At 39.4% G+C, this 14,312-nt stretch overlaps 2 protein-coding genes across 2 annotated transcripts; one reads left to right on the top strand and one right to left on the bottom strand.

Annotated features, from left to right (window-relative positions):
- Positions 1-807: 807 nt before the first annotated feature.
- fkbp9 (FKBP prolyl isomerase 9) lies at positions 808-6,978 on the bottom strand. The gene is made up of 10 exons (XM_058378110.1): positions 6,625-6,978; positions 5,993-6,138; positions 4,995-5,184; positions 4,756-4,901; positions 3,711-3,900; positions 3,321-3,466; positions 2,879-3,065; positions 2,555-2,700; positions 1,317-1,480; positions 808-1,227 (listed from the first exon to the last, which is right to left on the bottom strand). Exons 1-10 carry the CDS (start codon positions 6,825-6,827, stop codon positions 1,048-1,050), a joined length of 1,698 nt encoding a protein of 565 aa, XP_058234093.1. The 5' UTR covers positions 6,828-6,978; the 3' UTR covers positions 808-1,047.
- A 1,461-nt stretch (positions 6,979-8,439) lies between these two features.
- Positions 8,440-13,621, top strand: crtap (cartilage associated protein). Its single transcript, XM_058378111.1, has 7 exons — positions 8,440-8,987; positions 10,375-10,524; positions 10,769-10,940; positions 11,308-11,436; positions 11,576-11,721; positions 11,841-11,924; positions 13,304-13,621. The coding sequence occupies exons 1-7, from the start codon at positions 8,457-8,459 to the stop codon at positions 13,352-13,354; spliced, it is 1,263 nt and encodes a 420-aa protein (XP_058234094.1). The 5' UTR covers positions 8,440-8,456; the 3' UTR covers positions 13,355-13,621.
- Positions 13,622-14,312: the final 691 nt, after the last annotated feature.

Here is a 14,312-nt window from a genome sequence, read left to right as displayed (position 1 = left end):
CTTTTCTGTACACAAGACAAATGAGCACAAATGTAAATTTGCATGGTTGCTGTTTGCGTGATCATGCCATGTCATCTAGTTATGTCCCAACACCTATTAGTCCACACCTGCAAGATACACAGTTACTCTTTCCCAAGTACACCCATTAAATACACAGGAAAGAACACAAGCAGCATGCAATCATTTTGCAGTTATTCTAGTACAATGCAGTCTGATATTCTCTACCTGAACAAATCAGATATTACTAACTATTTATTATAAACAAATAAATAAAAGTCTTTTGGGGGTGTGTTTGGAGGGAGCCTTCAGTGGACTCAGATCCAGCAAATAATCACTTGATATCATTAAATAGTGGTGTCCAATTCTATATAGAAATATTCTACCCAACTGGCAAGCCTGTCTAATTAAATATAATAGTCTGTAATGTCAAATGCTGCATGCAGATCCAGTATCGGACGTAATGAGTCTGGAGCTTAGGAAAAAAGTAGGTCATTAATCAAAGCACCTCTCAAAACATGCATGTAGGTGGACCGGCTATGTTAAATTCCCCTATATTTAAGTGAACATAGGCATGATCACCTTCTAACCAGTGTTCCTAGTTTAGGCACTGACTCCACTGCAGCCCTAACCAGGATAAATGATAAAGATAAATGACTGAATGAATGATCAGTTAACTTAACTACAGTTATTAATGTTTAGGAGTGCTAAAATAAGCAGAAGGGGAAGCTTAGTAGAAATCATTAACAATAAATTCATTTTATTACCTTAATAAATACCAGCTGAAAGCAAATTGGGGTTTGGAATGTGTTTATTAAAGGGACGTTTTTTTTTTAAAAACCACACATAAATTTGGCACTTTTTTAAAATAATCACACACAGATACACAACCATTCAAAACATCTTTCACATACACATCAACACTCATTCCAATCAGCACTGACTATTTGTACTGCTGAATTATTATCTCCTTTACCCCACCCACACCGCACCCATATTTACTATCCAGACACACATCCAATCCCATTCCTTTCATCCCTGGATGTGATATCATAACTCATCATGAGCAGCTGCTTCATCTGCCTTCAGTTTAAACTCCTCCTCAGTGATCCGTCCATCCTTATTGCGGTCCTGGTTGTTATACATATTCTCAATGATACGTTGACGGTCAAAGCCAGGAGCCAGGCGACCTTTGCCTTCTTCTACTTGAAGCAAGATGTAGTCTGAGAACTAGGAAGACAAAAAAAAATCATTCACAACTACAGACATGTGCAAATATACAGTAAACACTCTTACACAAATGTAAACACAGTCTATACCTCAGTGGGGTCCACTTGTAGGTCCTTGTTTTTGTCCATTTCACTAAAGAGATCTGGTGACACTTCATTATTCCATACAAACATGTAGCCCTCAGGAAGACCTTCTTCAACACCGACCAACTCGATATCAAACACCAGCACAGCACTGCCAGGGACTTCTCCATCTACACACAATGATTTATTGTTACATTACTGTACAATCCTTATTTATAGTTGTGTTATTCTTACTGCACCAAACAATTAATAGACAAAGACTTTCAGCATTGTTTCTAAAAGATGGCAAAAGGGTTCACTTTAAATATATAAAGCTCACAACACTCCACTGTGATTGCTTTTCTATCTTGCATGGAATCTTCTCCATAAGGATCCTTAGGACTGTTTAGCCAGTCTTCAACCTTAGCAAAACATGGTTTCATCGCTCTCTGCTGGTTCTATCAAGTATTGCAGTCAGAATCATAAGCACAGGACTGACATGTAAGTGTGTACTTAAATATATTGACAAGGCAATGTCCATACTGTAATACACTCACGTCATCTATCATATGCAGACTTTTAATAGTGTGTGTCCACTAGAACATTAGTCAACAGACTGCTATACTTTTTTTATAAACTCACCATAATCTTGACTCGACTAAATTTAAAGTTTACTGACGTTCAGGGAAAAGTTCTTGTGTTTTGGGCTATTGCATTCGGGGTAATTGGGATGTTGGTGTTGATAATGGATAAAGTACACTACCAAAGGCAGGAGACTGTAAGGATTTAACAGATGACTGTGGAGATGATGGATACTGAAAACTCTCTGGTCATTATATAGTTATGAGTGAAAACTTGGGCTGTAGTTATTTAGTTAGTAATTCAGTAAGTTTCTTTTTAGATATAAATCTGAGACATTTTCAGAACTTATGGAAAGTTACATATATATGAAGCCGCAAACTCTCCTGAATTTCCTTTACCCACAAAGAAAATATGGGGCAGTTCTTTAAAGCTGTTAAATTAGCAGAAACACAATAAGCACTCTTGTGTGAAACCCCACTATTTGTCCAGGTCACATGGTGGATCAGTCTTTGTTATGCATGTGTGTGTGTGTGTGTGTGTGTGTGTGTGTGTGTGCGTGTGTGAGAAGGAAACAGATTACATTACAGTTATTTACTCAGCAGATGTGTTTATCCAAAATTGTTATATAATAGTGTCACTTGTTGTCACTGTTAGATTTTACTGAATGAATCAGAGAGACTCACCCACTCCTCTCTCTCCATAGCCCAGGTGAGGAGGTACAACTACTTTGCGTTTCTCCCCAACACACATTTCCAAAAGGGCCTGCTCCATACCTATAATCACCTGTCCTGCTCCCAGAACCACATCATATGTCTTCCCATAGTTGTAACTACACACACACATACACACACAAAAACAGTTTAAATGTTTCAGCTATGAAGTGAAGCATGAAAAATGGCGTATCTAATCAGCCACCTTCAGCATATATTATTTCATATTGATGGGTAAACTTAATTAGCTTTAAAAAAAACCCAAAAACATCTATGTACCGTATGTGTGTTACTTACGAAGCATCAATATTAGTGCCATCCATGAGTGAAGCATTGTAGTGGTATTTAACAAAGTCACCACGTTTGGTGGTGTAAGTGCACTTCTCTGGCTTCTCGCTGGTGATCTCCACTGTGTCAGATGGGTTGTGGAAGTCAATGATGTGGACGTCAAACACCAGCACAGCAGAGCCAGGGATCTTAGTGCCTGAAACACATCCAGAGTGATTAAAAGTTGGACCTGAACCTAATAAATTGACCTGCAAGCTGCAAAAAAGATAGAAGTGCAAAGAAATGCAATAACCAGCCTACAGTAGAGAACACAGAAAAGGCAGTTGAGCATGACACAAAATATCCTAACGTGCTTAGTATTAAAAAATCTTTAAAATGATCATGCCTGAAATTTAGCAGTGTAAGCCTGTATGCAGCTCCTCTTGATTCACAACAATGTAAATAAACAAACCTGTTCCTTCTTCTCCATATGCCAGATGTGGTGGGATAATAATCCTTCTGTGCTCTCCGACACACACACCCAGAAGGCCCTGGTCCATACCGGCAATCACATAGCCTTTCCCAATGTATGTATCATATGTGTGATTCCTTGAGTAGCTGCAACAAGTACGAAACAAAATATTAACATACTTTTGGCATTTATAGTTTTATTTTATTTACAATCTTTTTACATTCAGTTTATTCGATATTTGCGTTTATTCTTGTTAATAATAATAATAATAATAATAATAATCATACAAATATGGTGTGTATCAACAGGCTCTGACTAAGAGACATGTATCCTGAAATGCCTACTGAATAGAAAATATAAGCTATGAGTTAACATCGTTTTTTCAATTACCTGGAGTCAAACGGTGTTCCATCAAGCAGTGTCCCGTTATAGTGGTAGCGCATGAAATCTCCCTCTTTACTCTTGCGTTGGCAGGAATCTGGCATACTTTGAACCTCAACTGTAATCTCATCTTTGGGGTTATGAAGGTCCAACAAAACCACATCAAATACTAGCGAAGCCTGAGCAGGGATGTCACTGCCTGAGAGAGAATGGGAGTGAGAGAGATCAAACATTTTATCCAATTTTACCAGAAAAAAACATATTTTCCCTAATTTAGTTTCCCACTAAGCTACCATGACAGATATGAGACACCTGAGACATGTGAAGCCATGTGAGGCTTCTTGTCAAACTGCTATAATTGGGCAGCAGTGAACATTTCCTTGGAGGAAAGAGACCTTTCACACCTGTACAATCAGATGAATCTGAAAGCTCAGTATCATTTTAACTATTACACAAACTTCATACCCACACAAGTCATACACAAGTCATAGCTTCTCAACCATGGGCTTTTGAGCCCAGTTATTTATGAGTCTGTTCGGTGTTGTTGTGTGTTTTAAACTGAAGTAGCAATCTATGCTGGATGTAACAGTTGAGATGACATACATGCTTTCGACTCCTGATGTGTGCACCACACAAGCCCAGTCCACTCATTAGACGTGGCGAGTACAGAGTGCCTGTGGTTGTTGGCTCTTAGACAAAAAGCATTGTTGAGTAAGTGCATGTTAAAAAACATTTGCCATACAGGTGTTGTGTTTTAACATTGATTTGTCTTGCATAAAATTCTTTTGCACTTACTTACAGTAATTCACTGTAACTTTTTACTCAGCCTATAGTTTCTATTCATTCCTTGACTTGAGAGTGATAACAAATTTTATTTTGTATGTTCGTTTCAGCTTACAGCAGGACAGAAAGCACCATGACTGTCAGTAAAACATGTCTACTATGGATATCTACACACACAAACATCGATCAATACCACATCACTGACATCTGTCATACTGTCAAATTTCACATTCAGACCTTTAATTGCAGCACTTCACTGATTGTTATTTACCGTCTCCATGTTCTCCATAGCCAAGGAACGGTGGCATGGTGATGATGCGTTTCTCTCCCACACACATTCCCAGAAGTCCTTGGTCCATACCAGCAATCAGCCAGCCAATCCCCACATAAGTGTCATAGGTCCTCATGCGTGTATGACTATAACGAAAATAAATAGCACACTAAGCTCCCTTACATGTACACCACAAGTACAGCATAGGTCTGGACTATTATTTAGACCGTTTCGCTCACCTAGAGTCGAAGAGTGTGCCATCGAGCAGAGTGCCATTGTAGTGGTAGCGTACGTAGTCAGAAACCTGCACAGTTCGGCCACACTTCTCTGGCATGTGGTAAGTCTGAATCTGCACCTTGTCTTCTGTGTTCCAGATATCAAGCAAAAGCACATCAAAGTGCAGGATCGAATCAGCGGGGATGATGTCACCTGGGGAGGAAGTATACAAACAGTGCTGCTCATTCCTGTGTCCATATAAGCAAAAGCCTTACAGAATGTACATTATCACAGACTCCTTCATCACTGAGGCTTTACTCAGCTAACCTGGTTTCAGTTAGCAGCTTGACAGTAAATGGAGTTTTATGAGTTTTGGGACTGCACAAAAAAGCCCATGGAAAGTGTGTATAAATTAATAAAACATAACAGCCGACACTGGTATTTTTAGAGAACCATCATCTTGAAAATTTGCTCTGCACTGATACTAGCATGAAGATATAATCTTGACTGCATCATGTCCCATTTACAGGTCATTTTGAATAAATTCCTCTGATCTGCTCTTCTTCCTGTTCTGGTGTCTCTCAGTGATTTCTGAGCCATTTCATGCCACCTTTCTGTCATAATTTTTTCAATGTCACCCAAATACATCAAAAGTCTATCTGGATAAGGTTCTTTTTCTGCACAACTTGTACTAACATGTGGACATGTCTATTCAAATACCTTTACAAAGCCACTGCCTTTAGCAGTCCACACCCCCAACTGTTCTCTCTCCCCACCCGCAAGATTTGCCCTCATCAAAGATTTCATAAACACCTTCCCTCTTTGAACATCCCCTTCTCAACACACACACACACACATAGAGTACAGGCTCTATGAGCAATGGTTATGGTACTGAATGCTTGAAACAGATAAACAGTAATGAGAGCCATAACATGCTTCATGACAGAGCTTGACAACACACACCTATAAAGCCTTTCACAAACAGACTAAAATATGACACAAAGGGCAATGAGTGACTTACCATATCCATCTTTCCCATAGGCAAGCTGCGGTGGGATTTTGACAAGCCGTCTCTCATTTACGCACATGCCAGGTAACGCTTTGTCCATCCCGGCGATCAGTTGTTTTCGGCCAACATACACGTTGTATGTGGAGCCACGATCATAACTGCAGGAACACACACACACACACAAAGTCAAACAGATTCTCTTTGTAGTTTAGTCAAGTAGGCTTTTGTCATTGCTCATCTTTTTTTTTTCAGGACAATTTGTGCAACATAATAATACAGCAGCATGACATATAGGACTACAAAGTTTACGTGAGTTCAGGAAGGGACACTACTGCAGTTTGACCACCTGTGTCCGCCAGTGTAAATCTCAGTCATTCACTCCTGTAGTGCATTATTAAACCGGTTGCTCAGTTCATTCATACTTTAAAGCATTCTATCACTTTTCTCATCAGCTCTTCTTGTACATGATTTTTGCAAATGCACAGATCTTCACTGATCCTTAGCCTGAAGACACCAATCTGATCATGGTCATCTGCCTGCGTGGCTGATCTCCATTAAACATAAATTCTGTAAGATGCGCTGCATATGGATGCAGCAAACCGTATCCTTAAACAACAATAAAGTGCTTCAGTGCGTTTACTGACCTGGAATCAAACTTCTTGCCGTCGGGAAACATGCCGTGGTAATGATACCGGACAAAGTCTCCGGACTTCACGGCTCGGTCACAGCGCTCGGGGATAAAAGTCTTCTCTATAATGATGTCGTCTAACGGAACCGGAGGAGCATTACAGGCCACAAAAGTAACTAGAACAGCGAGAAAAATCATCCTGACCGTGTGGTGGGTCATCTTTCTCTCCGTTTCTTGTTCAGGTTTGCAAAATCTTTTTTCCAGGCCCAAATGTCCCCAAACTGGGTGCCGGTGGGGTATGAAGAAGGGGGACGTGGAGCAGGCACTCGGCGCAGATTTGTAGACGTGGTCAGGCAGGCCAACCCTTCAGGGAATCGATTCTTTCCAAGTGAATCGAATTGGGCCGGTTTTGATTCATTTGATTCACAGGTCGGTTTAACGTTAAGATTCAAGATTCAAGAAGCTTTATTGTTATCTAATGAAACAAAAGCTGTAAACTTCTTCCAACGATAAGAAAATATGTCTTACTGTGCATTGTGTACTGTGTAGTACAACTACAACACCTTTCCCTCTTTACTTTAAGCATCTGTTTATTTAGTTTGCCATACTTCCTTGGCCCCTCTTCATCTAATTAAAGTCTTCTGTCTGCTCAAAGGCTGACACTGGCCCGTTTTACTGAATTTCATTCACTGTTATTACTTTAGTGATGTTTAACAAAAACTGCTCGTGACTCTTTTGTGAGTCGATTCTACGGACTCGTTTGAAAGAGTTGTTCAAAATGAAATGATTCACTCGAGAAAACGCCCATCACAACTAAAGGAAGCTCCTCCATTCCCAAACTTTCCACTGTCCCGGGTCTCACTTTACAGGGGGGGTTGAGTTTTTAACGGAAACGCGTAAACAGCGCGGCGCTTCCAACGTGGCACAGAGCGGGAGGTGGACCAGGAGCACCTCTCTGATGGGGGTCGCGTCAGGGTTTAAGTATAGATGACCATAAAAGTCCACTGATGAAGACCCCGTATTTCTCCACAAGCCTACTGTACTTCAGCACACGTCTCTAATAATGTCCACGGTCCCTTATATCAGTGCTTTTTACTAAGCCCAAAGTGAGCTTTTACACTCAGTCCTGCTGCACAATATAGTTTTTGATTGTCCAAACCAGTTATTTACTTTAGCCTGGATGTAGGCTATTGTTAGTGTTTAAATAAGTTTGGTTTCGCTTTATGAACACAGCAAAGCTGTGCAGTGTGAATTCCTGCAGTGAAGGGGGAAGGGGGAAGCGCAGGACATGCAGACGTGGAGAGAGAGGGTTGCCAGATTATCAACATTACTTCCACACTAGTCAATCTGAAATATGCTTGATCTCCACACAGCTTTTATGTAAGATATGAAACAATCAGGAATTTGTGTAGTTTACAATAAATTACACATTATTCATAGAACAGTGTAAACTTGTGGAAAGGTTGGTCATTTTGCATCATTGTCGTGGTCTAGTAATAGTTGCACAATTAACAAAATATAAAATCCTGCACTGCATTGTCCAATTCAAAGACCACAATGATAGACCTCAATGCATGTATCACTCCATGTGTTTACACACTTTTTTGAATTCTAATGTGTTCCTCAGTTCCCGTAGGGTTAAGCCAATTGTCTTAATGCTTAAGGTACACATAAGAGGAAGAAGCCAAAATAACCCGTAAAAAATAGAAATTTAAGTGTTTCCCAAAGAACTGAGAGGTTTGGAGCGAATATAGCATTATTTATAGGACACAAGTTGTACGTCTACCATCCAAATGCAGATGATTTAAATAGCACAGCTATATACGACAATAGCCAATCTGGCAACCCATGCCCTGGTCCTCGGCTCTCCTCAACTTGTTCAAACTCCCTCACGCTCCGAAATTTTCCCACATCAGCCCCAAAATGGCCTCCTTGCAGTTCTCTGTAAGTTTCGCTCTGGTTCTCGGTTTGTTCTCGACGGTTCTGGCTCAGTATGAGAAGTACAGCTTCCGCAGCTTTCCGCGTCACGAGCTCATGCCACTGGACTCGGCGTACAGGCACGCGCTGGACCAATACACCACGGAGAAGTGGCCGGAGACTGTGGAGTATCTGGAAGTGAGCCTCCGCTTGTACCGGCTCCTCCGAGACAGCGAGGCCTTCTGCAACCTGAACTGCAGCTCTGCGCGCCTGGACTCAGAGGAGCGCTTCTCCGACTTCCCCGAGCTGCGCGCTTTCGGGAACGTGATGAAGCGCGCTCAGTGTCTCAAGCGCTGCAAGCAGGGCCTCCCAGCCTTCCGCCAGACTCTTCCCAGCAGAGAAACCATGGACGAGTTCGAGAGACGAGAACCTTACAGATACCTGCAGTTTGCTTACTTTAAGGTGAGTCTTGCATGTATAGGCGGTGTATATGGTACACCAAATAAGCCCTCAAAGACACAGCCTTCATAATGAAGACCTAATGGGAATGGTTATCCTTATGGAAGCTGACCTAGGTCCACTTGTTCTTTATCAAGTACAGATCAACAGAACATATTTATTTTTTATTAACAAAACATTCAAATATTAAGCACATTAAGCATGCATGTGCAATTTTCTCTATTTATTGGAGCCATGAGAGCTTTTTTATTCCATGATTTTCACAGACAAAGAACCCAAAGAGTGTTTTTTTTTACTCAGAAAGTACTAGAATGGCAGGGGCAGGTATTGTGTTTCTGCTATACACTGAAGACATTTGGGTTTTGAGATGTTTAAACAATCAAATAAAGAAATCTAAAAATAAAGAAGTACCTATCAGGCACTTGTCGTGTTCCAGTATTATTGATCACTTGAAAAACGTGTGGGTTCGAACAAAAGGTGTTATATTCTAAGTTGTTTTATTTCAAACATCATTCATTTCAAATCGAATGTCTTCAGTGTAATACAAAAACAAATGAATTTTCCTTGAACAAATGTTCAGTACTTTGAAAGGGGACTACAGTATATATCATACTAATTGAGTTGTTACTACATTTACGTTTGTGCCATTTGGCAGACACCCTCATCCAGAGTGACATAAACATTTTATCTCATTTTATACAATTGAGGGTTAAGGGCCTTGCTTAGGGACCCAGCAGTGGCAGCTTGGTGGACCTGGGATTTAATCTCACAACCTTCCCATCAGTAGTCTGTAGATCAGTAGTAGAGGGATGTGGTAGCTTAGAGGTTAAGACTATGGTGTTGGACTACTGATGGGAAGGTTGTGAGTTCAAATCCCAAATCCACCAAGCTGCCACTGCTGGGCCCCTGAGCAAGGCCCTTAACCCTCAGTTGCTCAGTTATATAAAGTCACTCTGGATCAGGGTGTCTGCCAAATGCCAGAAATGTAACCTTAACCACTAAGTTGCCAGATCCCCTAGTTGCTAGTTTTATGCGGTTAGATAAAGTTGATATAAAATATCATTGTTTGTAAGTTATTAATGTTTTGACCTCAAATTTAACCTTTAATCTCAAATCTTCCATATGTGTGCATAGAAATCAAGTTAATCTTTTATTAATTGCAGTGTGTAGAAAAATACTTGCACCCTCGTGTTTTGTCCATATCAACATACAGCATACAATTACATTACTAACCAATTTTTTGTTTGCTTCAAAGCACTGAAAGTCAGAAAAAAACTATTATAAGTGGCGCCATTTGAACAGTTAGTTTGGCTTAGTTTGTCGGAAAATCTAATGGATTAATAAATGGATTAATAAAAGGTAATCAATGAGTTGGTTGCATGTTTTTCAGAGCAATAACCTGGCAAAAGCTGTGTCTGCTGCACACACCTTCCTAGTGAAACATCCTGATGATGAAATGATGCAGAGGAATATGAACTACTACAAGAGTTTACCTGGAGCCGAAGAGCATCTTAAAGACCTGGAGACCAGATCATATGAGGCAAGACCCCACCGCAAACACACACACACACACACTTCTCCTTCACACCATTTAAACAGCTGATAGGAATTTTGTGAAGGGTTACTCTTGTAGCTATTACAGCAATAAAATACATCATTTACATGAGTCACATAAAATGACTTGTACTTGGCTATTGTTGTATGAAAAAGAGATACACGGCATTCTTGTTCCTGATTGAGTCACTATATGACAGATTGTCGTGTCTAATGTATTGTCTTTGTAGATGCTGTTTGTTCGATCAGTGCGGGCGTATAACGGAGATAATTATCGAACGTCTGTGACTGATATGGAGCTGGCACTACAAGACTTCTTCAAGGCTTATGACGAATGTATTGCTGCCTCGGAGAGTTCCAGGGAAATCAAAGAATTTAAAGATTTTTACCCCTCAATTGCAGGTTGAAAATAATTTTCGACGTATTTTCAAAAAACAATATAAATTGTCTTAAGGTGTTGGGCCACCACTAGCCACTAAAACAGTTTCAGTATGTCTTTTCATGGACTCTAAAAGTCTCTAGAACTTAGCATGTTGTAGTATTATGCAGTAATATCAGCATTCTTCTGTACGGTTTCCTCAGATGGTGTTTTCATGATAGGGGAGGAGAGAACTATGTAACACATCAATCCAAAATACTGATTTATTGATTTACCTGAATATGTGACTCGTCTACATTCTGTATGGTGTGTTTAATTAGCTCCCATATGCTATCCATCTACCCGATTAACAGTGTCATGTTTTTCTCATCCCTCTTGTACTCTCTTTAGATCACTACACTGAGGTTCTTGAGCGGAAGGTTCGTTGTGAGAGCAATCTGACTCCAGTTGTTGGTGGATATGTTGTAGAGAAGTTTGTGGCAACCATGTATCACTACCTTCAGTTTGCCTATTATAAATGTAAGAGAAATGCCATTTAGCCTGTTTACCTAAACATTCAAAGGGAAAAATGAGATACTAAAGCAGTTTGTTTCATTTTTTTTTTTTTGATAATTAAATTGTGGGTGTGTGTTTTTTGTGGGTGTGTTTTTGGCCACAGTGAATGACTTGAAGAATGCTGTTCCATGTGTTGCAAGCTACATGCTCTTTGACCCTAATGATGAGGTGATGAAGAATAACGTGGATTATTATAAGTATCACAAAGAGAAGTTGGGTCTTGCTGATGAGGACTTCCTACCCAGATCAGTCAGTGTTTCCTATGGACCTATACAAACATACCATTTTACCATTTATAAGACATGTTTTTGCAGGAAATTTACAGGAGTAATGTTCTGTCTAATCGGTTTCTCTGTTACTGTTCACAGGAGGCAGTCCGATACCGTAATCAGACAACACTACAGCTGCAGATGTTAAAATTTGCCAGACAAAACCTGCGGCAGGATGACGAGGTAAGAATCAACTGTCATGTGATTATGTTTAGTTATTAACACTTCATAACACAAAACGAATGAGAGTCATTTATTTTGATATTCTTTGAATTCATTATACACTGAACAAATAATCTTACTGTAAATAAATAACCTTAAATACTCATACCATTAATTGAGTTATTTGAACTGAGGTATACAGGAAACAGATGCTCAGCTGGTTGTGTATAGTTCTGACATCAACAGTTAGGAAAGGTATGTTAATAGTGTTACACATTCTAGTGGAATAGCACTGTTCAATTCATGTTATACATGTTTAATTATCCAATTTCATTATTAAATCTGATTGGTCAGTTTCTAAAATAGCAGCGATGACAACAGTGCTCCGGCTGCAAGATGTATTATAGTTCTTTTTAACTGAAAGAGACGCAAAAGCAAAGAGCTTTCTAACACGGATGTTGCCCAACGTCTAAAGTAAAATATAACTTTTAAAGGATCAAATGCACAATGTACCATTCTTAATAATAGAACAAAAGTTAATCATAATAGTTATAGGACACTTAGTACAGGGGATATGCTGTTTAAAGAAAATAATCAGCTTATAATTACAGATACCTAAGTTATAGGAAACATATACCTGTATAAGAGGCTGCATCACACACTCAAACCATTTCACTCAATATTTTCTGTATTAGACAACCAGTCATGTTTTAATCCATACTTACTATATTCTCTCACCACTGATGTAATGAAAAGGGGATTTAAACAAGTTCAATGTCTGCAAAACTTTAGAAATTTGATTGGCAAATTGTCAATTTTAGCATCAAACTAATCTTTTCTCATATGTAATAAAATGAAGATTATAACACATTTACACAAGTGCTAAGGGTGTCCAGTCTTATCCGCAAAGTGCTGGTGCGGGTGAAGGTTTTCATGCCAATCAAACAGAAGCCACATCTGATTCTATCTGTGTGAGCAGAAGAAGAATTATCACCACACATACATTACAGCATAGTGGAACACTTTTCTTTGGGGTCAGAGCACAGGAGCGCGGCTATGATACAGTAACCCTGGAGCGGGGGAGGAAGGGGGGGTGTTAAGGGCCTTGCTTAATTGCCCAGTAGTAGATCCCCAAAGACTCAGGTGTGGCTTCTGTTCGGTTGGAATGAAAACTTGCACCCACACCGCCCTGTACGGATAAGATTGGACAACCCTGATGCAGGCTATTTCTTAGCTCTATTTGTGTGCACCATAACACTTTTAGCCATTAGGGTGCGGTATACGCTTGTAGCATGTTGTGAGAAGAGACGCACACTTATTTGCACTGCCCTCTAGTGAATCGCCTTGAAACCACCACCATGCAAGTCTACTTTGTTTAAAGGTCTCTTTCTCTTTTTCAGGGAGAAGTCCTGGAGTTTCTAGACGAGTATCTTGATGCTGAAGAGGAGTAGTATTGAATTAATTGTTTTATGCACTGAAAATAACCAAGTCAGGATAGGAACAGAACAGTTTTGTGAACAATGATCTTTTTCCAGCTTATGTTTGTATTTATTTTGGGTATTGGGGTTCTTTTGTATTCTGTAGGCACCGAACACATGGTCCATATAAACAATTTGATAATTGTTTGTTCCATGATGCCATAAAGTACAATCAGTGTAATTCAGAAGGATGAATAAAATTTCTGTTTGTCATTATTTGAAAATAAATCTAAAAAATTCTCTCGGTTGCTGTCGGTTTTTGCAAGCATATATGCACATTCCAGTATAAATCATTATCAAACATCATTGTCCATTACATCTGGACTGAGGTATTGCCTTATGTTGAAAGAATTAAGATAAGATAATAAAAATAAAAACATATTTATGCTTTAAATGTCTTTTTCCTGAAATTATGTTGTACAAATTGACCAAAGAACAATTTTATCTTGTACAATGTAAATATTATAGAATGGTTAAAATCGTCAGATGTCTGTTAAGTTGCATTTTGGAAAATGGCAATTGCAAAATTGGAAGTATACACTAAGGCACAAAATTCCTAGACTCATGCACAAAGTTCAGATCCTAAAATAACCTGACTAAATTTAACAGGAAAAGACTAAACACTGAAGCTTATGTTCAAACGTTTAAATTTTAGATGTGAATGTGTACTTAGACACGCACCCACACACATAAACCCGAAATTCTGCCTGAAATGCTGAGCCATGTCTTTCTCTCTCTCTCTCTCTCTCTCTCTCTCTCTCTCTCTCTGTGAATGTTTCTTACATTGGTGTGATAAACTGCACAGATGCTCCATGTTCAAACACTTTAAAATGAGCTTCTGTTCCTCCTGTTGCTGTGCCTGTGTGTGTATTTGACTTTAACCATGGATATTTTTTCTTCAGAGTAATTCACACACACACACACACAACAC

The sequence above is a fragment of the Hemibagrus wyckioides genome, linkage group LG24, assembly GCF_019097595.1.
Source record: "Hemibagrus wyckioides isolate EC202008001 linkage group LG24, SWU_Hwy_1.0, whole genome shotgun sequence".
NCBI lineage: Eukaryota > Metazoa > Chordata > Actinopteri > Siluriformes > Bagridae > Hemibagrus > Hemibagrus wyckioides.
This window is presented reverse-complemented; position numbering and strand designations above follow the sequence as displayed.

Coding starts and splice junctions, on each gene's coding strand:
- fkbp9 (XM_058378110.1), bottom strand. CDS start 6,827: ATGACCCACCACACGGTCAGGATGATTTTTCTCGCTGTTCTAGTTACT. Junction 3,467..3,710: donor GGAACACCGTTTGACTCCAG/GTAATTGAAAAA, acceptor TACTTGTTGCAG/CTACTCAAGGAATCACACAT. Junction 1,481..2,554: donor CTATGGAGAGAGAGGAGTGG/GTGAGTCTCTCT, acceptor CATTGTGTGTAG/ATGGAGAAGTCCCTGGCAGT.
- crtap (XM_058378111.1), top strand. CDS start 8,457: ATGCCCTGGTCCTCGGCTCTCCTCAACTTGTTCAAACTCCCTCACGCT. Junction 8,988..10,374: donor TGCAGTTTGCTTACTTTAAG/GTGAGTCTTGCA, acceptor CATGTTTTTCAG/AGCAATAACCTGGCAAAAGC. Junction 11,437..11,575: donor TCAGTTTGCCTATTATAAAT/GTAAGAGAAATG, acceptor TTTTGGCCACAG/TGAATGACTTGAAGAATGCT.